Below are 26,834 nucleotides of genomic sequence, written 5' to 3'. Positions count from 1 at the left end.
GCTTCTTCTTCTCTCCTCTCTGCCTTTATTATTCTTCTTTTCTTTGCCTTTTTTCTTCAAACCTCCTTTGCTCTTATTCTTCCCTCTGCTTCATCTCTTCCTCATGCTTCCTTTGCTTCCTCCTCTTCTTTGCTACTATGGATGCTTTCAAGATGATTGGATCTTCTTTCATCTTGCGTCTCTGCTCTTCCTCTAGATTGTGTGCAAGTTTCCTCTTGCCATTTTCACGCACTGGGTTGTGCCTTTCTGCTAGTACTATCTATGGAGTGACTTCCTTCTACAAAGTGACTTGTGATGTTCCATCAAAGCTGATAGGTTTGCGGGACTTGGAGGCATTATAACAATTATCCATCTCTTCCTCCTTAGGACTACGAAAGATCTCGCTCAGTCACTGAAAATGAATCCTTGCACAATGGTATTTTCAAACATTCCTAGGATCATACTGATTGAATTCCAAACGAACGAATGTGAATTTATCTATCTCCTTGCCTTCTGTGTCTGCAACTTTCAAATTCTTGATTTCATACAATATGATCTGCATAGGAAGAGCGGGCCAAGGTGATTTCTTCTTACTGTGCAAAATTGTTGATAACCCTATTGAAAGGTGGTAAGAAAATTCTTACATGACCAACTTATCGGTGGCATACCTCGGTAGAAGATGCGACGACTTATTTCTATCAAACACTCTAAGGAAAGTGCCATCTCGTGAGGCAAACAAATCTACGATTTTTGACACTGCTTCCATTACCCCACATGACATGTAAGGTGGCTCTTCTTCAAATATTAACTTGTATAATAGAATGAGGAAGTGATCTGTCAACTTTTCCATTACTCGTTTTTGGTTGCACTCCGAAATAAACTCGCAGTAAATGTGCACGACAGAATCTCTCGGTGTCTAGGTCCAATTCATGTTAGGAAATGAATTGTGTGCGCATATTGCCTCCAATAGGTGGGCAGACATGTAAAATCTGGCTTTCTCTCCCTTGGGAGGATTTTGGGCATTAGCTACATGGATCATTAACTATTGAGCCAACAAGTCTCACTAGTTGAATGGTTTTCCTTCGTTCACAATTTAGTTTAGTAAGAATGACCACCCTTCAAGGAAGGTATCAGTACTCTGCTGACCATAGATCCTACAACATAGAACTATCAAGTAGTGATAAGCCTTCCAGAGAGATTTTATTTTTTATTTTTATTTATTTATTATTATTTATAATTTATAATTTATTAATTAATTAATTTTTATTATTTATGTATTTATTTTTAATTTATTCTTTTTCCTGAATTCAGGCTTCTATGATCCATAATCAATTAAGAAAAGTCTTTCAGTAGAAATCACATAACATAAATTTTTGGCCGACGCTTTTCAAACCAACCAGTGTGGTTCATCATTAGGGCCAGATGAAGAGGCAGACCATGGCAAAGGCTTAAATAGAGAGCAATGTAGAGACCATAATTTCAAGTAACGACTATTTTGAAAAATAATATTTAAATTATGATATTAATTTATTAATTTATTGAAAACAAATATTATTAAGTAATGACTATATTAAACAACTAGTTTTTGAAAAATAATATTTAAATTAATTTATTAAAATCAAATATTATTAAAAATTCTATTAATGAGAAATAATTGAAAAATATAACTAACAAGAATAAAAAATCAAAGTCAATAATATTTAAATTAAAAATAAATATTATTAAATAACGACTATATTAAACGACTAGTTTTTGAAAAATAATATTTAAATTAATTTATTAAAATCAAATATTATTAATGGAAAATAATCGAAAAATATAACTAACAAGAATTAAAAAAAAAAATCAAAGTCAATAGTATTTAAATTATGATATTAATTTATTAAAAACAAATATTATTAAGTAGGTAGGTGTTGGTGGGTGTCTGACAGAACTTTATTGTCTCTTTCACCTAGCCTTTCACAACATCCTTTATGCTCAAGTAGCTAATGGCTGCATAGAAGTAAGAATCCATGAGCGATTCCAACTCCAAAAAATGGTACATGAGATGGTAATTCGGTCCCAGAAAAGAGGCAAGCCTTTATCCGTTGGCACTGTTAAGAGTCATAGTCTTGGAATCTATATGATATATTATCTAGCTAACAATGTTTGCACATGGGATAGCTGGGTACCTGCATGCAATCTTGTGTAACCTTGACTTTTGGACATTGACATACACCTGTCAGTCTTCAAGATCTGCTTTGAAGCTTCTTGTTGAGACTGCCTCATTCACTTTGTGCCATGTGATGTCTGACTACTCTTATATGAATAGTTGAGTATCTACGAAAAATGGAAAGTTAAATGGAGTACTCGCAACTACCTCCCTAGTGCTGCTTTCTAAAGTGTCCTTTGAGGCATATCTCTTGGGGGGCATGATAACAGTGACTGATAAAGAGAAGTGCTCAATAAATGAAATACCTGTAGGAGGAAATGCACTCTTGGAAAAGATGAATTAGCTTCAGCAAAATAATCCACAAAGAAATAACAAGGCAGCAACCATAATACTGATGGGGAAAATTATGCAATTCCTAAGCTCAGGGAAGGGCCTGGCCCCAAGAACTTCACATTGTGTAGTCTTAACAACCAAGGGAGCAACATGAGGCTTGAGACTACGTAATGTGTAGTCTCATCCTAGGAAGACTAAGGGAGAGACTACACATTGCGTAGTATCAACGTCCAAGGGTGAGGCTTGAGCCCTAGAACTACGCAATGCACAGTTGGGAATGCCAAGTACTATGCATTGCACAGTCTCAAAGGCCAAGCCTAAAGCTTGAACCTTGGACTTGCGCAATGCCCAGTTGAGCAAGGAAACTACAAGCCAAGTGAAGGGTAGATCTACCTAGAAAGAGGATGGGAAAGTGGTAGATCTAAGTGATAGTGCAAGTTAGAGTGTATATATGGCTAAGGAAAGATAGATCAATGAAGATTAAGTGCAGAAGGTCAACATGAAAAAGGAAAAACAAACATGCATAGGGAGTCGCTGAAACGATGACCATTAATGGGAAAAAACAAGGAAACTTATGTGACACTTGTAAAAGGCGAACAACATATTGAACCAACACTTGTACAAGCTAATGTAAGTTAAAACACCACCAAACATTAAAAGAAAAAAGAAAAAAAACACTCATATAAGTGAAACGACAAAAAGCGGCTAAAGACAACTAAAGAAAAACTCAACTAGAAAAGCACCACAAACTCCACCAAAGGTTCCTTGATGTCCTTGGGAAGGCTAAAGATCCAAGATCGAATGTGAAAATGAGATCTAGGAGTGTCTATTATATATATCTACACGACTAGGGTTTATGAAAGGCATGCCTAAAATCAAGGAAAAAGTGACACTTAGCGAAAGTCTAAAAATAACAAATTTTGTCATCCTTCGGGAAACTAATTATCCACTCCCAATTTTCTAGGGATTTTTTTTGCTTTTTTTATTTTTTTCTTTTTCAGAAATCGACCATTCAGACTACCAAGAAGGATTACATAATTCCCAACTCAAGGGACTAGGCAACTCCTTGACTCAATGAATTGCGCAGTTTCTAAGCTCAAGGGAAGCTTTGCGCAATTTTTGAGCTTAAGGCCGAGTTGTCTCCTAGAGTTGTGCAATTTATAAGCTCAAGGATGGCCTACCTATCTAGATTACATAATTTAGATCATCCAGGCTCGCTTGCCTTCCAAGATTGCACAATTTTTTGAGGGAAGACCGACAATGCTGCAAAGTCAAGTCAAGAGATAGCTTGTGTTTGAAATGTATCAAACCAGGATCAAAACAAAACATCACAAACATAGCATGGAAAGATAAGTCTTGATCATAGCATGAATACTTGACATCAGGAAATTATAAGCTCTTGTGGACAGAAGGGAAGCTCCAAAATCAAAGCATGGAAAAAATTTTGGAGGGTGGTTGTAGCAACTACAACACTTGGCAACACATTGGTAAAACTCTAGCTCTCTATATGGGTCTTACTTATGTAAAACAAGTCTAACTCTTCAAGAAGTATTGTTCATCTCATTTATCACCATAGCTTCTTTACTTAGCTTAATTTAAAGATATAGTCCCTATCATTCTCTTCATTGACGACACACTAACAAAGATAAGTCAAACTCAGTTCTTTCGATTGGGGATGGGGAGTATATAGATACAAAAGTGAAGTAGGATTGTCAGAGTCTTGGTTTTCATATATGGTGTTGCTCTGCTGCCAGAAAGCCTGGACAGTACACTGACAAAGTCACTTTAGGGACACAAACAATGCTTTGTTTCCAATGAGCCTAGATAATACCCCAATGAAGTCGTTTGCTTCACCTCTCTACGTAGGAAACCTTTCTCTTCTTTCACCTTTTATTATATATATATATATATATATATATATATATATATATATATATATATATATATATATATTTATTTATTTATTTATTTATTTATTTTTGTTGAAAGAACTGTGCATAGGCACTTATTGATTTAATGGGACAGAAGAGGGATCCCAACTTATTGAGAGTAGAATAGGTTGTCCCTTTAGAAAATGATATTTATACACCTTTGAAATACAATTCACTTGTTAAAGTTTCCTTGCCTCCTTACTCTACTCGACTTAGTTAACAAGGCGACGAAACCGAAGAATTATAAAACCTATTAGAGTAGGTGGTTCTAGTTATATATTAAGCACCATGATTTCACTATGGTTTTCTCTTAAACAAACATACTTTCCATCAGGGTATCATCGACTAAAGGGGCAAGATTCATGCAAAGAGAGGGAATAAACATATAACTAAGCATTGACAGTAGCACAATTTCCTCTCAAACTTCACCATTCTTTCTTTGGAAATCAAACACAGTCTCATGTAGAAGTTATCCTACAACGAAAAGGAAAGAAAAGAGCAGGGCGGAAAGTTAAAAAAATAAAAAAACAAACTACTCCTACTCCTAAACTAACAAAGAATATGCTAGGCTTACATAAAATGAAACTTCCAATGCAATCATCGACGCATAGGCTGGCCTATATAGGCAAGGGAATCCAGATTAAGAAATATATTCAAGAATAAGAGGACACAAGAAACATAAATCGATACATGCCATAATGTTCGAAGAGTGAAAATGCACACAAAGAAATATAAACAAAAATCACAAGCAAAACATTCTGCGGATGCATTGTGGTGTTTACACACATCACAACAAGATAACATGCAAGACAATCCTTTTGAACTTATAAACTCGAAAAACATAAAGAAAGTGAAGAAATCATGTTTTGCAAACGAGCTTTCTAGTTATGATTCCTCCAATGATTGAGCGATAACATCGTGCAAAACAGGTGGAGGGTGTGAAGATTGTTGAACGGATTGATTTTCAATTTGCACGATGGAATGATGAGGATCCTTGAAGGATAAGGGAATATTCTCAACGTGATTGGGACTAGCCTCAAGACTGTGAGAACCTTAAATAATCATCAGCGTGGGATAAAGTACCTCGACAACTTGTAGTAATTCCAATACATTGAACGGTAGGTCATCACAAATCAGTGGCTTAGAAAGATCGAAAATAGAAAAATCAGAGTCGTGACTAGATGAATCAATGAATAGATCATGACAGCAATGATCATAAAGTTCAACATCGAAAACAAAGGCATCTTCTTAATCTGATGAATCGTAGAGGGGGGAAGATTGGAAATAATAAATTGCACCCTCTATTTCTTCAGAATGATCAGATGATTAACTAGAGGGATCAAGAAGAGAATATTTTTCCTCTCCATGTTCATATGTAAAATTGACATTCCATGAGTTTTGAGTGTGATCATAATTAACATAGTTAGAAACTTATTCTCTAATAGATTCAATAGGTATGACAGAATCATGGAAGATGTCAAGATAGTGAAGGAGAGGTGAAAAAAGAAAAAGATCAACTTTCATAACAGATTCTTGTTCAAAAATAGAATCCCACGCATAATCATCGTAAATGATATTGCAAGCTGACTAGTCAACACTAACTCCATCCTAAGTTTTATCCCGATGAACATTAGAAGAAACGATTAAAACCAGTGAACACAACCACTCACAATCAAGAGGACCGAAGGAACCAATGAATGAAGGGAAAGGAGAAGGAACATCACTATAAAAATCAGATTCACAGTCCAAACTTGTGTTTAATTTTCAATATGCGAGGTGGTAGAAGATGGTGGGGGATCAATGGATGGACTCTCAAGTTATCTAACCTCAACCTGGGTAAATGGAGTTGTTTGATGATGGCAATATGAAGAGTCACTTGGAACATCAACTTCCTTCGTCACAGATTTGGGAGCTCCATAACTAGTATATGTTGGGATACTTTCGAAAGATTCATATTCTTTTGGATTCATCGAAATATGAACAATAAATTCGAACTTATCTTTCATTAAATTCCAATCAATATCATCTTCAGAAAATTCAAAACAGAAATGAATGAAGTGATCATGAAAATTGTTAAGAGATTCATCAGATGTTTTTCTTAAATGCATGGTTTTCTTGAAAACAAATTTGTAATCATACCTGTTAAAGCCATGGTAGATCTCGTTAACAAGATGTTAGAAAGATTGTATAGAAGTGGTTGGAAATGTGTAACACCATTCCTCAATGCACACTTCAAATGTGAGAACAAACAACCTACAAGCAACATCCTCATGGTGAATATTTTTCTTGGTGCAAAATTCAAGAAAGCAAGTGGTGTGCTCGAGAATGGTTGTTCCACCCTCACCATCAAATTTCAGATTTGACAAATCATTAATTATCCTTGTGGGAAATTTCATAATTGTGGTTCTGGAAAAGCATACCAAGGTTAAGATATGCTAAGAAAGCATTAAATATAAGGAAATTTCAAACATACTTCATGGGCTCAGCTAGTCGACCGTCCTTGTAGCGCCAGAAATTTTGACGCTACTAGAGTCGCCAACTTTCAGGGGGTCCCCTCGATATGAAGTCCCAATTAGGCCTCACATTGTTTGGTGTAGGATCCCCATCCAGAATATGGCCTAGTTACCAAAGAAATGGGTTTTAATGATGTGTCATGGCTGCAATAATGCATAGAGTGGTGTATTCTTGACTTTGATGAACAAGTGTGTGACTCTACGGAAGGTCAAGTGCGATGTATTAAAGGTTATAATACAACGAGGGGAAAATGAGCGAGCCCCTTAGAATCTTGTAACAGTACACATCTTGAAAATAACACACAAGCATAAAATACATCACAAGTTAGCTTGCAAAATAGTTCACAACTTAACCATGATAGAATTATACAACAACACACATCCAACAATATTCATACTAATGCAAACGAAATAGTTCATAAGCATTAACGTAAATTAAATAACATACATTTCAAACATAACAACAATAGTTCTATTATATTCACAACATACGCATGAAAACATGCTTGCTCTGAGCATTATTAAAGTGAAAGTTCCAAGCATACATATACCATTGAAAAACCACTAGTCCCAATAGTGGAACACGAAGTATACACCTACACCTCCAAATAAATATACTCCCTCTATTCTACGAAGAATCCAAGACTCTAGAAAAAACTCCCAAAATATTGATCCTAAGATAAAACCCTAGCCAAAAGCTTAGCTCCCAAATTCCCTTTACATAAGTTATGAGGACATATTTATAAAAAAGGGGGTGGTTATTCGTCTCCCTTTTGTGACTCTTGGACTTGTCTCATGACTCTTCAACTTCTTTACAAAATGACTCTTCACATTCCACAATTAACACTTGGAATTCCACTTACAAATTAATTACAAAAGAATATTACAATATACTCATACCCATATAGGAAAAGTTGGGTTGAGCCAACTAGACAGCCTAATAAGACAAATAAGTTAAGCTTGAGTTTGGGAAAACTACAACTCGATAACTTTGACCTGTAGGTTCTTAGTCACATGACGGTGCCAAGCTTTGTATTGCATGATGAATTCCCCAATTTTAAGATGGGATCAGGCTGGAAGAGAACTCTAGCCTTCGTGGCATCTAGGTACATTGATTTGGAACCGGTGTGAGTTTCCTTATTTAGTAGGAGAAACATGGTATTGATCTGGACAAGGCCTCCAATGTAATTCTGCATATTCTGCCTGTTCACTTCAAGTACTTCCTTGGTAGGGATATGTCTAAACCGATCCAAGAATTCTTCAACCTCCTTCCTGACCTGATTCCTATGTTTGTCTTCAGTGAGTGAGCCAAATGATCGGATCTTGTGCGACTTTACCATGAGATGCACATTGTTGTACAATCGTGCATATGAGGCCTAGATATTGGTGATGAATGAGGTGAGTTGTTTGTTACTCTGAATTATCATCTGCACTTGTGCTTTCTCCAACTCTACCTATTCTCTTGTTTTCTTCGCCAATTTGGATGGTGCCCCTTTATATTGCATTGAGAACTTATGCATGGAAACAATGGCTATTGTTGAAAATAGCAACAAGAAATGATAAAAATAGAATGCAGATATTCCAATTTTAATTTGTCCTTGAATTACAATTGTGAATTAAAATCGAATTTAGTCTCTCCAACTGCTTGGAAATAATTAATTAATTCATTATGGATTAATTAGTTGGAGAAATTCAAGTTAGAAGTCTTTATGCAGTGATGCAACAATTATCCCTTAATTAATGAGATAAGATTGAGTTATATTTGAGTTGTACTTAGTTAACTCAGTTTACTGAGTTAAGTCTAGTTAAATTAGTTCCACACTGTTTGAGGAACTAATTGTGAGTTATCAGTCAGTTGATGCATGCATGCACTCAACCAGTGTACTCTAGATAACTGAAGATTCCCTCATCAAAAACTCATGTATGTCTATTATGAGAAAGACCCAGTTAAGCTAAATGTCAAGGACAATGTACTATCAGTTGCATGTGTTTTTCTATAAAGGAAACTCATGCATGCAGTCAAGGTAAGGTTCCTTGAGGATTGCACAATTCAGACAGTGTGTTAGAGTAGTGTTCCACTTGGTGAGGTGAGAATCATCCACTAGGAACAACGCAAGGAAATAGGAGCTTGGAGGGCAGAGAGGAAGGCTTGTGAGAAGATTTGATTGCCTGTGAGCATCTGTGAGGATTGTACTAAGAGCTGGATAGTTGTGAGAGCTAAGGCTTTGTATAATTCCTATGTATTTCCACCTTGTATGATAATACAGATAGTGGAGTTTTTAGTTGAGGCTTTCCCCAAAGTATTTTCATGTGTATTGTGCGATTGATTCTTCTTCTTCTGGTTATATTTGTTCAACTCGATCTTTCTCAATCTTTAAGCTTCCGCAAATTGATAGTATAAGTAGATTATAGTATTTTTCTTTGGTTATATTGCATTATCGAGTTAATCTATAGTTAGATTTTCTACATGGTCTTAGAGCGAGATTTGTAGAGAATTTGCATAATTTCTACATGGTATCGGAGCCAATTTTATCAGAGCGAAGTTTATCGGTGCTGTGAACAGTATACTAAGAAGAGAATTTGAAGTTTGAAGTTCAGGGTTGCAGGTGCAAATCGAATTCTTATCATACTTCAAGGTTGGCCAATGGTGTTCTATGGCTTGAGACTCGATTATGCCTTGGTAGGTATATCGAATTACATTGCATGGAAAGATAGAATGGAGGTTGCATTAGAAGACAATGGCTTGAAGGATTTCATTGATAGAGAAATACTAAAGCCAGCTTCAACTAATGCACAAGAGTTGGCTGAGTGGAAGAAGTGTGTGGTGAAGACAAGACGGATCATCCTTGAGGGAGTTCAAGACCATATTGTCTCGAGTTTCCATGGGAAGGATACTCCATTTTCAATGTGGAAGACATTGAAGGACCTCTACCAGAATAGTAGCGACCAGAGGAAATTGGCGCTCAAGGATAAGCTTCGAAGAATCAAGATGAAGAAGGACAATACTATTTCCACATATCTAAACAAGCTCACCACTTGTAGAGACGAGCTTGTTAGTGTGGGAATAACTACTGTCGATGATGATATGGTGAGCCAAACTCTCCTTGGCCTTCCAAAGAGTTGGAATAGCTACCAAGACTCTGTGAATGGAAGGGAGAAACTGTCGAATTGGGAACGACTGCAGTCGGATCTGATGCAGGAGGAGATTAGGAGGAGCACACGAGATGGTTCTTCATCCAAGAATGATGATGAATAAAATATGGCCTTAGCAAGTAAGGCAAGGAAAGGGAAGGGGAAGGCTTCCCATTCCAAATCGAATTCTTCTCATGGAGGGAAGAAGGGTGACAAGTCTAAATTGAGATGCTTTAATTGTCACGAGATGGGGCATTATGCAACTAATTTCCCATCTAAGAAGTCCAAGAAGGGATCCTCGGAAGGATCGAAAGGTGAGGCATTAGCCTCTCAGTTCGAAATGGAATTTACCCTCATCGCATGCATGGTGTCATCGATGATGGGTTGTGTCTGGTATCTTGACAGTGGAGCTTCATTCCACATGACCGACGATAAAAGTTTATTCAGTGCCTTGGAGGAAAAAAACCTCAAGATGTGCATAGAGATGGGTGACGACGAAAGGTATAGTGTTTCAGGAGTGGGCACGGTTGCTTTTTAGAGGGAGCATGGAGCTCCTATCACCTAGATAGATGTGAAGTATGTGCCTGGACAGAAGAAGAACTTGGTATCGATCGCGATGTTGGATGACAAAGGCTACAATGTTGTCTTTAGTAAAGGAAAGGTGTTCCTTAGACACATCACCACGAAACAGGTGAAACAAATCGGTTCAGGAGTTAAGAACCTGTATGCTATTGAGGTTCAAGATGCATGCAAAGCCTTGAGGAGCAAGGAAAATGTTAGAGACTTGGTGGTTGAGAGGGAGAGTAAATTACCTCTCAACATGCAGCCCCAGAAGAGCCACAATCGGAGAAGCATAGAGGAGACCGAGTGAAGAGATCCACTCATGAAGATACCTCCATTAAGGGGAAATTTCGATCCAAGTGGGTAGGGGATCACATGCAGCCATACCTCCAAATGTGAGGTGGGGCGATGTGAAGTGACAGTCCCAAGAAGGCCGAAATTGGGCAGGATCCATTGAGAGGTTTTATCTCATAGATTGTACCTTGCTACGGGAGCCCAAAGTACATAGTAGCGGGAGGAATCAATGGGATTGATGCAATCAAAGATCAAAGTGACAGAGGATAGAGCAGTCAAACACTGAAGAGCATAGAGAAGGATTGACAACGGTGCAGAAAGGCAGAGTCAGCAGAAGCGCAAATTTTTCAGTTGACAAAGGCAATAACAGTCAGAGACTTTGATGACAAATGCATCATACTGATTCAGGTTGGATGTTTTTTTTGTTTCTGGAGTTTCTGGAGCAACAACACTAGGGAGAAGTGTTGCATGCATAACATTCCAAAGATTCACGATCGGGATCAAGTTGAATTCCTTTCTTGTTGAGAGGGAGTGTTGAAAATAGCAACAAGAAATGATAAAAATAGAATGCAGATATTCCAATTTTAATTTGTCCTTGAATTAAAATTGTGAATTAAAATCAAATTTAGTCTCTCCAGCTGCTTGGAAATAATTAATTAATTCATTATGGATTAATTAGTTGGAGAAATTCAAGTTAGAAGTCTTTCTGCAGTCATGCAACAATTATCCATTAAATTAAGGAGATTATCCCTTAATTAAGGAGATAAAATTGAGTTATATTTGAGTTATAATTAGTTAACATAGTTTATTGAGTTAAGTCCAGTTAAATTAGTTCCAAACTGTTTGAGGAACTAATTGTGATTTATCATTCAGTTGATGCATGCATGCACTCAACCAGTGTACTCCAGATAACTGAAGATTCCCTCATCAGAAACTCATGCATGTCTATTCTGAGAAAGACCCAGTTGAGCTAAATGTCAAGGACAATATATTATCAGTTGCATGTGTTTTAATATAAAGGAAACTCATGCATGCAGTCAAGGTAAGGTTCCTTGAGGATTGCACAGTTTTGACAGTGTGTTAGAGCAGTGTTCCACTTGGTGAGGTGAGAATCATCCACTAGGAACAACGCAAGGAAATAGGAGCTTGGAGGGCAGAGAGGAAGGCTTGTGAAAAGCTTTGATTACCTGTGAGCATCTGCGAGGATTGTACTGAGAGATGGATAGTTGTGAGAGCTAAGGCTTTGTATAATTCCTATGTATTTCCACCTTGTATGATAATACAGATAGTGGGGTTTTTAGCTGAGGCTTTTCCCAAAGTATTTTCATGTGTATTGTGCGATTGATTCTTCTTCTTTTAGTTATATGTGTTCAGCTCGATCTTGCTCAATCTTTAAGCTTCCGAAAATTGATATTAGAAGTAGATTATAGTATTTTGGTTTGGTTATATTGCATTATCGGGTTAATCTACAGTGATATTTTCTACATGGTCTTAGAGCAAGATTTGTAGAGAATTTGTAGAATTTCTACAACTATATGGACAACCTTGAGAGATTTAGCATCATCCTTACACTTCTACTGCATGTTGTGCGAGAAAAAATCTACTTTATGCACAGTGACTAGCTCCTCATAAAGTCTTTGCATGGTTTCTCCCAATATCAATACTTCACCAAGTATGGCTGCCTTAAGTTCTTCCAGATATACTTGCGTGGGAGCTGCGTTCTGGACCTTTGCTCAGATTTTTTCAACTTCTTGCCTTGCAGCTTGTAAGTTCCTTTCCAAATGTTTTTTCTCAGCCATCTAATATTTCGTGTTTGACTTTGTAGCATTTGCAAAGGCCAATTTGGATGCGGCAATGGCATTTGGATTCCTTCTGGTGTCTATCACAATCGCCATTTCTCTGATGATTACAATAGATGTGAGATCATACGGAAAATATTTCTTCCTTTCTTGTAAAATCTTCTTCTTAAGCTCATTGTAAGTCATATTGTATGTGTCCATCACTGGACCCTCATCAAGAGGAACAATTTCCTCATCCTTGCTTGGAGCTTGATTTGTTGTAAGAGGAGGGGGAGACTGAATGGTGACCTGTTGAGTGCTCGACATTAGATCAACATCTTGTTTCAATAGCTTAGGTTCCACCTACATGTATTGAATCACAATTAACTCCTCAATTTCTTGAGCAAGCTACTTGTCTTGCAACTATTTTCTCTCCTCTTATGGTGGCTAGTTCTGCTCTTTCTCCTTGACTTGTTTATGTGCTACTTCTTCTTCCTCTCCTCTCCACCTTTCTTCTTCTTGTTGTCTTTTCCTTTTTTCGTCCAATCTCCTATGCTCTTGTTCTCCCCTCTGCTTCATTTCTTTCTCCTGCTCCCTTTGTTTCCTCCTCTTCTCCACTGCTATGGTTGCTTTCAATATGATTGGATATGCTTTCATCTTGCGGCTCTGCTCTTCCACTGAACTATGCACAAATTTCCTCTTTCCCTTTTCGCAAATTGGGTTGCGCCTTTCTACTGGTACTACCTCTAGAGTGACTTCCTTCTACAGAGTAACCTGTGATGTTCCAGTGAAGTTGACTAGTTCGCGGGACTTAGAGGCATTATAGCAATTCTTCATCTCTTCCTCAAGTCTGCGAAAGGTCCCACTTAGCCACTAAACATGAATTATTGCATAGCGGTCTTTATAAAATTCCTAGGATCATATCGATTGAAGTCCAAACGACCAAATGCGAATTTCTCTATCTCCTTGCCTTCGGTGTCTGTAACTTTCATATTCTTGATTTCGTACAATCTTATCTGCATAGGAAGAGAGGGCTAAGGTACTTTCTTCTTCCTATGAAAAACTGCTGATAACCCTGTGGAAAGGTGGTAAGAAATTTCTTACATGACCATCTTATCGGCATACCTTGGTAGAAGATGCGTCGAATTTTGTTCGCCAAACACTAAGGAAAGTGCCACCTAGTAAGGAAAACCAATCTGTTATTTCTAAAACTGTTTCCAATGCCCCATGTGACATGGAAGATGGATCTTCCTCAAATATTAACTTGTATAACATAATGAGGAAGAGATCAGTCAACTTTTCCATTACTCCTTTGTGGCTGCACTCCAAAAGCAACTTGCAGTAAATGTGCATGACAAAATCTCTTGGTGTCCAAGGCCAATTCATGCCAGGAAATGAATTATGAGAACATATTGCATCCAATAGGTAGGAAAACATGTAAAATATGGCTTTCTTGCCCTTGGGAGGATTATAGGAATTATCTACATGGATTTTTAGCTATTGAGCCAAAAGGTATGACCAGTTGAATGGTTTTCCTTCGTTCACAATATGGTTTAGTAAGAACGCCCACCCTTCGGGGAAGGTCTTAGTACTCTGTTGACCATGGATCATGTAGCATAGAACTATTAAGTACTAATAATACTTCCTGAGAAATTTTGTCTTCTACGTGTTGGTGGGTGTCAAACGAAACTTTGTTAGCTCTTTCACCCAACCTTTGATAATCTTCTTTGTGCTCAAGTAGCTGGCAGTTGCATAGAAGTAAAAATCCATGAGCAATTCCGACTTCGAAAAATGGTACATGAGATGGTAATCTGGTGCTAGAAAACAGGCAAGCCTTTGTCCGTTGGCACTATTAAGAGTCATAGTCTTGCAATATGTATGCGATATTATCCAAATGACAATGTCTGCTCATGGGAAAGTCAGTACCCGCATGCAATCTTGTGTAACCTTGACTTTTGGACATTGACGTACAGTTGTTGGTCTTCAAGATCTTCTTTGAAGATTCTTCCTGATAATGCCTCATTTACTTTGTGTCGTGTGATGTATGACTCCTTTTCTGTGAACAATTGAGTATTTGAGAAAAATGGAAAGTTCACTGGAGTAATCTCAACTGTCTCCCCATTGTTGCTTTATGTAGTGTCCTTTGAGGCGGATCTCTTGGGGGCCATGATAATAGTGACTTATCAACAGAAGTGCTCAACAACTGCAATACCTATAGGAGGAAAATCAACTCATGGAAAACATGAATTGAATTTAGCAAAATGACTCATAAAGAAATATCAAGGCAACAACCATGGGATTGATGGGGAAAATTGTGTAATTCCTGAGTTGGGGGGAGGAACTAGCTCCAAGAACTGCACATTGTGCATTATCAATAGCTAGGGGAGCATCTTGAGGCTTGAGACTATGCAATGCGTAGTCTCATCCTAGGCATACTAAGGGAGAGACTGTGCATTACGTAGTATTAGTGGCCAAGGGTGAGGCTTGAGCCATAGAACTGCACAATGCGCAATTGGGAAAGCTAGTTACTGCACATTGCACAATCTCCGAGTCCAAGCTTGAAGCTTGAGCCTTGGACTTGTGCAATGCCCAATTGAGCAAGGGAACTACTGGCCAAGTGAAGGGCATATCTATTCGGAAAGAGGATGGGAAAGTGGCAGATCTGAGTGATAGTGCAAGTTAGAGTGTAGATTTGACTAAGGAAAGATATATTAGTGAATATTAAGTGCAGAAGATCAACATGCAAAAGGAAAAACAAACATGCATAGGGAGTCGCTTAAACGACGACCACTAATGGGAAAAAAGGAAGTTGATGCAACACTTATAAAAGGTGAACGATAGATGGAACCAACACTTGTAAAAGCTAATATAATTCAAAACACCAGAAACCATGAAAGTAAACAAGAAAAACAGTACTCATAGAAGCTAAACAACAAAAAGCGATAAAATATGACAAAACCAAAACTCACTCGAAAAAGTGTTGCAAACTCCATTGAAGGTTCCTTGATCTCCTTGGGAAGGCTAGAGCTCCAAGATCAAATGTGAAAATGATCTATAGAGGCATCTATTATATAGATATAGATTGATTGTGGTTTATGACGTGCATGCCTGAAATGAAGGAAAATGCGACACTTGGCAAAAGTTCGAAAATAACAACTTGTGTCATCCTTCGGGAAACTAATTATCCACTCCCTATTTTCTAGGTATGTTTTTTTCTTTTTTTACTTTTTTCTTTTTCAGGAAACCGACCATTCACACTACCAAGAAGGATTGCACAATTCCCAACCCTCAAGGGACTCGACAACTCCTTGACTACGTGAATTGCGTAGTTCCTGAGCTCAAGGGAATCTTTGCACAATTTCTGAGTTTAAGATTGGGTTGTCTTCCACAATTGTGCAATTTATAAGCTCAAGGTTGGCCTGCCTGTTTGGATTGCGCAATTCATATCCTCAAGGCTGGCCTTCCTTCTGAGATTGTACAGTTTCTAGAGGGAAGACCGATGATGCTGCAAAGTCAAGTCAATATATAGCTTGTGTCTGAAAGGTATCAAAACAAAACATCACAAGCAAAGAATGAAAAGATAAGTCTTGATCATAGCATGAATACTTGACATCAGTAAATGATAAGATCTTGTGGATAGAAGGGATGCTCCAAAATCAAAGCATGGGGAAAATTTGGAGGGTGGTTGTAGCAGCTACAACATAACCCAAATCAAAAACTTCAATATATCTTGTCAAGCAAAGTCTCGGTCCATGAGGGACCCTTTCATTTAAACATAATGAGTTAAATCTAGTAAGGACTTAAGACTTGAAAGGGATATAGAATACCATTGAATCAAAGGTTAGGTGCATCGATTCTTATGAAATTCAAAAGAGAATAAAGTCCAAGTACTTAAGAGTATTATAAAACACATTCATAATATTTTGAGTTTGGCTCTTAGGAACTCAACCAAAAAAAAAAAAACTCATGTTATGCGATATGGCATGTGGCACTCTCAAGGGCTTATAGTTGTCCCAATAATTCACTTTATGAATGTGATTATCCATACATGCAATATCCTATTAATCACGACATCTCCTTGTCTTCCTTTATGCCATCATCATGTATGATGTGGAGCTTGGTTAAGCTACCACATTGTGAGATCTTATGCATGTGAGCATATAAAAATACTCTTAAATTCCATGTCTTGATCTTTCTAATCTACCTATTCTCTTGGACTTACATAATTTATTATACTAAATGGATAATATATTTTAGTTTGATGGGTTTGATACTTATATTTTTTTTTATGAAATTAGCTAGTCATGTGACACTTTCTCAATAAGCGACATGACACTCTCTTAGTTTTCCATGGGACCTTATTGGTGTCCCTTATTACCATGACCACATAGGCACTTGCCTTTATTTACAAACGTAACATGGTATGCAACTCATTTTAATCTAAGGTTTCCTCTTGTTTGAGTCTCAGAGTTGAGGGGCCTTTAAAATAGAGTTAATGTAGAGTTCAAGTCCAAATCATGGGTTTTTAAGAAAAATAATAACTTAGAATCTTCCAACATATGAAACTCGAAATATTTATAAAATTTAGTTGAACCCTAGTTTGGGTCTAGGGATCAAGTACTTAGTAATTTTCAGTAAAAGAGGGTTTGTTTTGGCTCAACCATGTTGACTAGTGCCAACAACCCATATTGCAAACCCATTTTTTTTTTTTCAAAATTTAGCAACTAATAAGTGACTCATAATTGTGCAACAAAGATTGGAATGTACTTGAAATCAACCTGGCCCATCATACCCTATGAATTATAAATTGAATTTAATTATATTTCAAATCTAGATTTATGGGTCCATAAAAGCATAAAGAGATTGTCATCACAAAACCAAAAGAAACAATGATAGATTATCAATGTTATATGGGGGAGAAATTTGATATAATTAAGATATTTATGAGGATTACCTCTTAGAAAAAAATTGATTAAGAAGAGAACATTTTACACAAATATATATATATATATGCATTTGTTACTTCTATATAAACACTATTATAATACTTGTTATTTGTCTAATTAACATTATGGTTCTCTTAACTCTTGTGCAAATGAAAACAAAGACTATGCCACTACAATTTTTGTATTATTCTTAATATTTTCCATTGAAAAATAGACTTCTTCTTAGATTAATATTTACTTTGAATTCTTTCGACTAAAAAATATTATTTATAAATTTATTTATTTTTCCAAAAAAATAACTTTGAAAAAAAAAATATCCCATCTTTCTCAAAAAAAAAAAAATTTAATAGATGGTAGATTAACCACTAATTACAAAAATAACTAGAAAACCCAAATAACTCAATGAAAAAAGATCATAACCATGTTAGAAACCAAGTTAACCATTAAAATTTTGTTTTAAAAATCTTATTTATCTATAATTCTATATTTTGTTTTTAAGGCTATAAAAAAATAACTTAATGAGAAAGGATCGCTTCAGCATCTTACAAACCAAGTTAACCATTAAAATTTGGTTTTAAAAATCTTACATATCTATAATTCTATATTTTGTTTTTAATGCTATAAACAATTTTTATTTTTATTTTTTAATATTAATTTGTTTTTTCCTTTATCTTTACAAAGAATAATATCATTAAAAATGGATAGTTTTACTATTTAAAAAGATGAGACTATTTAAAATGGGTAGTTTTACTATTTAAAAAGATGATACTATTTAAAATGAATTTATTTGATTAAAAATATTTATTTTTTTATTTGTCACCCAGAGGCATCTAAGTTGTCAAAGTCACTTGGAGATCGCACCTGGCTTGGACCACAATAGCCCTAAGTTGTCAAAGTCACTTGGAGATCGCACCTGACTTGGACCACAATAGCCCTAAAGCTGACTAGAGTTTTTAACATGTCTCCTCTTACAAACCAAGTTAACCATTAAAATTTGGTTTTAAAAATCTTACATATCTATAATTCTATATTTTGTTTTTAATGCTATAAACAATTTTTATTTTTATTTTTTTATATTAATTTGTTTTTTCCTTTATCTTTACACAGAATAATACCATTAAAAATGGATAGTTTTACTATTTAAAAAGATGAGACTATTTAAAATGGGTAGTTTTACTATTTAAAAAGATGATACTATTTAAAATGAATTTATTTGATTAAAAATATTTATTTTTTTGTTTGTCAAGTTGTCTGTGATTCTCTAAGTTTGATTTGTGGCTTGAGGAGCCCCGACCTAGAGGCATCTAAGTTGTCAAAGTCACTTGGAGATCACACCTGGCTTGGACCACAATAGCCCTAAAGCTAACTAGAGTTTTTAACATGTCTCCTCCCCTGGCACAGGGCACAACCACCCCATGAGATTTGATCATGAGTCGCCTTACTAAATATGCCCATCCTCCACTGATTGTACTAGTAAAACTTGACTTCCATAAAATAATTTTAAATTACATTTATATACCAATCAAATTTATATTAATTAAAATATTTATAAATATTAATTAACTCTACTTTATTTTTTTTATACTAGATTAAAATATTTGTTTTTTATACTAATTATTATATCAATATTTAAAATTAAAACATCACCATTTGTATGCTTACAAATATGATAATATATTCCCTATCACATCAAAAGAGGAAAGGTGGACAACATTTGTAAATTAAAGGGTAATCAAGTCCTCATGTGTTGCCTTAATCAATTTCCCTCCACTCATTATTTAATATATATGAAAATGATATCGCTTTAATAAAAATGCAGTTCCATAAAGTAAATGGCTTAAAATTTTATAATAAAATATATTTAAATTTGTTCTTTCATGGTCCGGTTAATCTCCTTCATTGTTTTTTAATGGATGAAGAGAAACCTTTATTAAAAAGAAAGAGAATATCACTTTCCCGGACTTTTTTTCTTAATTAATTTTAAAAATAATGGTAAGATACCTATTATTAAGGAAAAGAATATGATTTTTCCTTAACTTTCTTTTATTCAATGCCGCAAAGTAATGTTCCTCTAACGCGTAGACTTTTTAGGATCGACACAAATTCAAAGTTCAAAGCTCTACAGGAGGTGGAGAATGTAATTAACAATGTTGCATTAATATAAAAATTTGGAAAAAATTGTAATTATCGGGAAATAATGGGGAAAAAATGATTTGGTACAAAAATATTCATTTTTTTTTTCAATTTTTTTAATATCTAAACCATCTATAACATAAAATAAATACATTGACACAGATATGATAAAAGCACTAATATATAAGATGTTTAATATCATTTCTAGTGCTAAAATCACACATAAATAGTAAGTCCTGACCCCTGAGTCCCAACTCAGCCTCAAAACATCATGTCATAATGTCATATACAATAAAATGAAAAAAATAACTAAAGTCTAATTCTACTGATTTCCTCTGCCCCTCTTGCGAGAAAATGCCACAACGTTCCCTTTCCCTCTAGATGTAGAGGCTGGTGCTGGTGGAGTTGGCAGTGGAGTCTACTATGCTCTAGAAGCTGAAGAACTAGAAGTAGGAGCTATAGGAGGTAGACCACGTCCTCAACTGGTGGCAGGGTAGCCCGAGCAGGGGGTGTCACCTGAAAACATTACAATCTCCCACTCCTGAAATCTTGAAAAACTGATAAGTCTGCTAGATTTTGAATGAAATCTAAAATTTTACTTTCTTCATATGAAATCCAATGAAGCCGGAACCACTCTCAAACATCCTAAGTCATTTCATGGTAATGTTAAAAATTTAAGTAAAAGTGACATTCTCCTTAATCTTCATAGACTTGATCATTAAGCTGCCCCACTCAAAAATTATTTGTTTCTTTAAAAAAAAATTGCATTTCGAACATTTAGCATCCCTTATAAAGCCTTGCTGCCCCGATTGCCCATGATAAAAACAAAAAAATGGGGTATAAAAAAAAAGGCAATAATTTCGGATATTACTCGCGATAATATCGACAACGAGAAATTATGCGATGAAAGATAATATCGCGATATTAAAGCGATTTTAACAACACTGATTATAACTATACACTCAATTAACATGAACATGGGAATACCAAGAGCATGTGAATATAAAAAAGTAATCCTGACCTGCTTGCGAGAATGGCCTTTGAGTCATGACTAGCATCATCCTCATCTCCTGATGTTATCTTGCACTTCTGCAGCATTGAAACTTCAAGCTGGCAAGCCACTCTAATTAAATCATCTTCAAGGGATTGTGCATCCTTGACTTTCCACAAGACAAATTGATATAAATAAGAGCACCAGGCAGCATCAAATGCAGCCAGCTGGGCTGCGAAAGGCCTCTGTTGACTTAAAGTCTGAGGTTCTTCAGAACCCCAATCATCGGCTGCTGCATTTGGAGAAGAAGGTCTTGACAGAGAGCTAGAAGAAGGCCCATCTAATATAATAGTGATTAAGGATTCAAACTCTGGAATAAGCCTAGCTGCTGCTTCTGCGAGTGCAGTTTCACGGTCTCCTCTACCACTGAAGACAGCCTCAGGATGACCCAAAATCATATAGGCACACAAAAAGACACGTACCGGATACCTTAACAGTTCCTTTCCTTCAACATTTTGACCTCTAGTTGTCCCTTTGTTAGACACTTGAGAAACAGCCATCTTTGCAGCTCTATTTCCAGTTGAAGACATTTTCTTGTGTCCTGGAGATAACCGCTTAAGCAAATGATCTATCTGTGCAACATTCGACTGTCTTGCTTGTGACACCAAAAACCGACTCTCAATGCGAGCTAGAAGTGCTTTCACAGCCTGTAATGTGGAAGTTGACTGTATGCGAGCTGCAAGCTGCTCAAAAGGAACTGAATTAACAGAGGAATGACTGATTTCACATGCAGTAAACTCCCGTGCTAAAGCATATGTTGTACGTCTTGACCTTTGGAACTGCCTCCAAACCCTATAAAATAAGAACTCAGTAAGGTTCATAAAACAACAAATAGTGTTGCATCAGTCTATTAACATTTCTAAAATCAAAATCTGAATTCCCATATAAGTTAATCTATGACCTGGCCAACTTTCTTGAGAGACGGTCCCCATGCTTGTACATTTTGTGGTGATTAATATGACTGATACCTCCACGTCTTCCTCTTTGCCTTAGAAGTTCTGCTCTTTTGCGTTTTGCCTGTGTAAGTGTTACATTGGGACAAATGAGCTTCAGGCAAACCAAAAAGAGAAAAAATGTTGAAATCAACTGCTGCACCATGCATACATACCCTTTGTAATCGATTTTCCAACTTCTCCTTCAAATTTGTAATCTCCATTTCCCTCTGAATACAGACAGAATTGGCAACCTTTCTAGCTTGCATAACTATTGCATGTGCACGAGTTTTTTCAGCCTCTAAAAGACCCAAACGCTTCTCCTCCGCAGCTGCAACTCTTTGACATATTGTTGCATAATGTGTTTCCATACGCTCTTTATCTTTATCTTCCTGCAGCATCCGATGCAGAAGGGAATGGGCCATCCTCTCCTGGGCAGCAGCCCTCCGTTGTTTATCAAGAGCCATCCTGTTTATCTCTGCCTGCTGCACACGGGATTCCACTTTTGATTCCAGCTCCTCACGTTCCCTTTCAGCACGCAGTTGCACTTCTGTTTTAGCCGCTTGTCGCAGCTCATCTGACTTGGCTAAGCGCATCTGTGCCTGTGCCAAGAGCTCCAACCTGCCAAGATCAAAGTAAGATAGTTAATGTCAATTGCATTTCTGCATATAAATGGCTTTTAGGGAATGCATGAAGAGCTCTTTTGTTACAAGCTCTAAAGGTGTTCTAAACAATTTCAAGCTGAATATCAAGAAACAGTGAAATTTCAGCACAGAAAACATGAGTGACCAGGTCAGGATTCGTCTTTAAAATTGACATATAAAAATGTCTATACTGTTTCAGTCTACACACACACAGATGTCAAATAAACATTATTACATATTTGCTCTCTTACACGTGCATGAACCTTTCAGAACCCTTATCTAGAATCAAATTTAAATTTATGTTACTTAACTCTTATCCCCTAGAAAAAGAAACATACAAGTAAAAACGCATCATACTGATCCCTACAACACGGTCAGGCAGAAATTCTTAGTTCATCTGGAAATGAAAATAACAACATACTTTTAGTTGGGACGGAAATTCTTAATTATCAGTATCTGGCAATGAAAATAGTGACAACAAATTTAGGCTTGAGCACATTAAGGGCCAGCATCGATTTTTGCAAAACACAACACACAAAAATTAGTGGTATGCATGCAACCATGCTGTATTACCAAGAGCAATTAAGTTATAAGCTGGTAATCATTAAGTTTAATACCACTAGTGAAGAAATAATGATCATAATCAACCTCAAACTTTGGGGCATTTTTGGTTGAAAACACACAATTTTAATCATGCTTTAAGTGTCTGCTTCAGCAGCCTCTTTTTGGCATAAAATACCATGTAAACAAAGCATCTTATCAAAATAAAAATGAAATGCAATAATACATCATATCATGAGTGTATCACACACAATTTAAATAGTAAAAAGCCACAAGAAACTACATCATCTATGGTACTGTGAAAACACAGTCAGCTATCAACCCTGGTTCAAAGCTTACTGATGCTCTAACTAAAAGAACGCTTGTCACCACGAACAGTTACAACAATAAATAGCCATGCCTTCTTGACAACAAAATACTCACAAAAGAAATGCAACCAGCAGCAATACTTTTGGAAGCTGGATAAAAAAAGCAATTGGCGTTGCTCTGGTTTGCATTATTTCAAACCGTTAGAAAGGCATTCTTTCGCTTTTCAAAGTAGGTACCATAATGTCCAACAACAATGTATTCTACATAAGCTATGATCTTCTTGACATTCTCAAGTATTATCTGTTCTTGCTTGTATGCCATATTTTCTCAAGCTGTGTACTCAAGAAATGAGTTTTTTGGGCCATTTATTGGCTATAAAATGCTCTTTGGATTCTTCAAGGGGTGTCAAAAATACTTTCCTTGCAAACCCTTCATTGTACTTCCTACTTGCACGTGAATGTGCCCTCCTGTGGGGTGCCCTCTCTTCTGTCTCTGTTTGGTTTTGTATTGGAGTACAATTTGTATTTTTCAACTTGTATTGAGTGAGTGTAATTTGTTTTATATGGACTGCTTCATAAGAGATTCTTTACTATGCCCTTTTCTGGACTCAATTTGTTTTATATAGATTGCTTCATGGAAGATTCTTTACTAAGCCATTTTCTGGACTCAATTTGTTTCATATGGATTGCTTCATCAGAGATTCTTTACTACTCCCTTTTCCGGACTCCCTTGTAAGCAATCAAATAAATATGCATAGATTTTTAGTATATGATGTGTATATCAAAACACATTGATATATTCAAAAACTGCACAAAGTTATCCTTCCATATGCACATGCTTGTGACGCTTATAATTTGACCTCTATCAGCTGTGGTTAAATTTGACCTCTGTTAGTTGAGGTTGTGTTTAATTTCAATCGGTTACGGTTAAGTAATTTCTATTTATTGATTTCAAATTCAATTTACTGAACCTAATTAACTCCAGTTAGCCAAAGTTAAATTTCATCCAAACCATTATTGTGGTGTTCAAGATAAGATTCATCTGATACTGGCAGCTTCATGGGGCTTTCTTGACAGGTAATTTGGTCAAGATAATGTATATCTGATTAAAATCTATAGTTTCTTGTTGCTTTTCTTGAAGTTGCAGGTGACCGTTTTACAAATTTTACAGGTTTCTATTCAGGATATGGTTCTCATCTATTCTATCCACAACTAAAGTCCGAGTAAACTGTCCTTAAATAAGCCAAAGAAGCTATAATGGATGCGATTAGGCAATTACATATTTCTTCGGTTATGCTGCTATAAAACACTTAACATAACTCTATCACTAAAGACACTAGTATTTAATTTATGCTATAATAATGCTTTAATTTATGAACTTCGGTGAAACCTGCCTTATTATGCTACAACTACAATCTGTACCCTGCTATGTACTCATGCATAAAATCCCCACTATAGAAAAACTTGGTTGGTTGTTAGAAAAGATAAAATCTGCGGGAGTGTCTACGGATCAATTAAAAAAAACAAACTATGCAACCCATATACTGCTTCAAAATTCGCAAATTCGATAAAAGAGAATAACAGAACCCAGAATGGAGACAATTTGGCCAAAAGAATACCTCTTTTGCTCAGCCGCAGAAAGCTTGGCTTCGAGGCGTTGTGCCAAGTCTTCAGGGTTTGCAGACCGAGTTGGACTTCGAGGCTTAGGCCGAGCCTTGTTTGCCAACCACTCATGAAATTGCTGCAAGTTTTAAAGCATAAATGGTTACTTACTTTCAAAAGTAGCTTAAATAATACTTTGACATATAATGAATTCGTAGATTCAAAATTAATGGTAGAAAGGGAGAACAAAACCCTGAGACTTCCCTAACAAGAATGATTCTGATGCACACAAACTACCATCAAATGTAAGAGGTTAAGAGTACTGTGAAATCTAGAAATAAGGTAACTTTACCTGGCGCCTGAGGCCGGCTTCTTTGAGCTTAGCTTCAATTTCTTCAAGACTGGATGGCGTCCTGGGCTTGTTTTCAGGCGCCTCCAAAAGGCGGCGTCTGACCCTCTTCGGCACACTTTGAGGCGTCCCATTAGAGTCCGTCACGTCTACTTCAAAGGCAATCCCGGCAACAGGGCTTTCGCCGCCAATACCCACAAAATCCAGGCTTGTAGAACCGGCCATTTTTCATAAAACCTCCAGAGACACAAAGAACCCCGAACAGATCAAATTCAATTCAGCGTTAATATAAGAGAACAGGGCCCCCAAAATGGACGCGGTGATTCCGTCAATTGTACGTGGGGAAAACGACTGATTCACGTGGCAGCCGCGGGCAGGTCGCGTATAAATTTATATTACCGTTGTTTTATCGTAACATTTTCAAAAAAAAAAAACGGATGAATTAGGTGAGCCCTTTGTTTGCGGAAAAAAAAAATTATATATATATAAAATATTGAAAAAATAATAGTTCAAAAAAAATTAAGGTTTGCGTTTCTTCATGTTAAAATGAATTTATTTATGTTGAAATTGTTCACAAATTAATTTACGGTCGAAGCATATGGATCTAAACCAGAATTCCCTTTGTTAAAAAGTTAAATGCACGGTTGGGAAACGTGAGTTTTGAGGTAATTTAGCATTACTTGTTGGAGTTGATTTAGGAAGATGGATGGATGGAGAATGAAGTAAGCAAGTGAAGCAGTTGGGTTATAAAGGGATAAAATTTGTATGTTTACTTTAAAACTTTGTTTTGTATTAATAATATTAATTATGGTTTAGAGTATTAAGTATAGTTAAAGTAAAAAAATAAATTATTAATATATATTTTATAATAAAATATTTAATATATAGTATTTACGAAGTTGGGTATAAATAGTCATCTAGTATTTTGTTAAAATATTTTATTTTATATAAAATTAGTAATTCGATTTTTTATTTTGACAAAAATAATATATTAAACATAATAAAAATATACTCTTACCATATTTTAAAAAAAATTCAATAAATATATTTTAAGATAACTTAATCCACACATATTACTAACCTTTCATTTTCTCAATTGTATAGATGTTTTCGCATATTTCATTCTCTATCACGTATTACCAATTATTATCATGTGTAGAGAATTTTTCTCATAATTCATGGTCTCTATCACATATTTTCATTTTTAGAGATGTTTTCTAACTACTTTCGGCTAATTTAATCATTTTTGAGATGTCTTCTAACTACTACTTTCGGCTAATTTAATAACATTTTGTTCGAAAACAATTCCCACATGGCTCTTTTAGTTTGGCGTAAGCATTTCAAATTGGCAAGCACTATTTCCTGTGCTATTGGCTATTTAATGTAGATGTAACAGTACTGACGAGACCTCCCTTCTTTGTATGCAGCCTGACCATCACTATCATAGGGCTAGACGTGAGGATTAGTGTAGGGTAATAGGAGTGGTCTATAATGTGATTTTTTGGAAATTTCGTGACGGAATCCGGCGGAAGAAATTGAGGTTAAATCTTGATTTGTTGTAGTTAAAATGGTTTTTTAACTGTATATTTGGATTCAGCACCCTGAAAAACCCATGAGACGCTTTCATTGTGCAGA

At 36.0% G+C, this 26,834-nt stretch overlaps 1 protein-coding gene across 2 annotated transcripts; it reads right to left on the bottom strand.

The window, feature by feature from the left end:
- Positions 1–19,917: 19,917 nt before the first annotated feature.
- Positions 19,918–25,500, bottom strand: LOC149205565 (uncharacterized). Of its 2 annotated transcripts, none has more exons than XM_089395116.1 (6): positions 25,203–25,500; positions 24,868–24,989; positions 21,912–22,356; positions 21,705–21,820; positions 20,774–21,595; positions 19,918–20,293 (listed from the first exon to the last, which is right to left on the bottom strand). In XM_089395116.1, the coding sequence occupies exons 1-6, from the start codon at positions 25,422–25,424 to the stop codon at positions 20,278–20,280; spliced, it is 1,743 nt and encodes a 580-aa protein (XP_089251242.1). In that variant the 5' UTR covers positions 25,425–25,500; the 3' UTR covers positions 19,918–20,277. The 2 variants fall into 2 exon arrangements, with proteins under 2 accessions (XP_089251242.1, XP_089251243.1); XM_089395117.1 differs by having other exon boundaries at positions 19,918–20,268; positions 25,203–25,499.
- Positions 25,501–26,834: the final 1,334 nt, after the last annotated feature.

This window comes from Pinus tabuliformis, chromosome 1_2, assembly GCF_031772625.1.
Source record: "Pinus tabuliformis cultivar Carrire ecotype Pingquan chromosome 1_2, CPIR1, whole genome shotgun sequence".
Lineage (NCBI taxonomy): Eukaryota > Viridiplantae > Streptophyta > Pinopsida > Pinales > Pinaceae > Pinus > Pinus tabuliformis.
The sequence above is the reverse complement of the archived record's forward strand: the minus strand, read 5'-3'. Positions and strand labels throughout refer to the sequence as shown.

Excerpts from the sequence above, each read along its gene's own strand:
- LOC149205565 (XM_089395116.1), bottom strand. The coding sequence starts at position 25,424 with ATGGCCGGTTCTACAAGCCTGGATTTTGTGGGTATTGGCGGCGAAAGC. Across the intron at positions 21,821-21,911 it reads TGGAAAATCGATTACAAAGG|GCAAAACGCAAAAGAGCAGA; the intron begins GTATGTATGCAT and ends ACACTTACACAG. Across the intron at positions 21,596-21,704 it reads CTCTCAAGAAAGTTGGCCAG|GGTTTGGAGGCAGTTCCAAA; the intron begins GTCATAGATTAA and ends CTTATTTTATAG.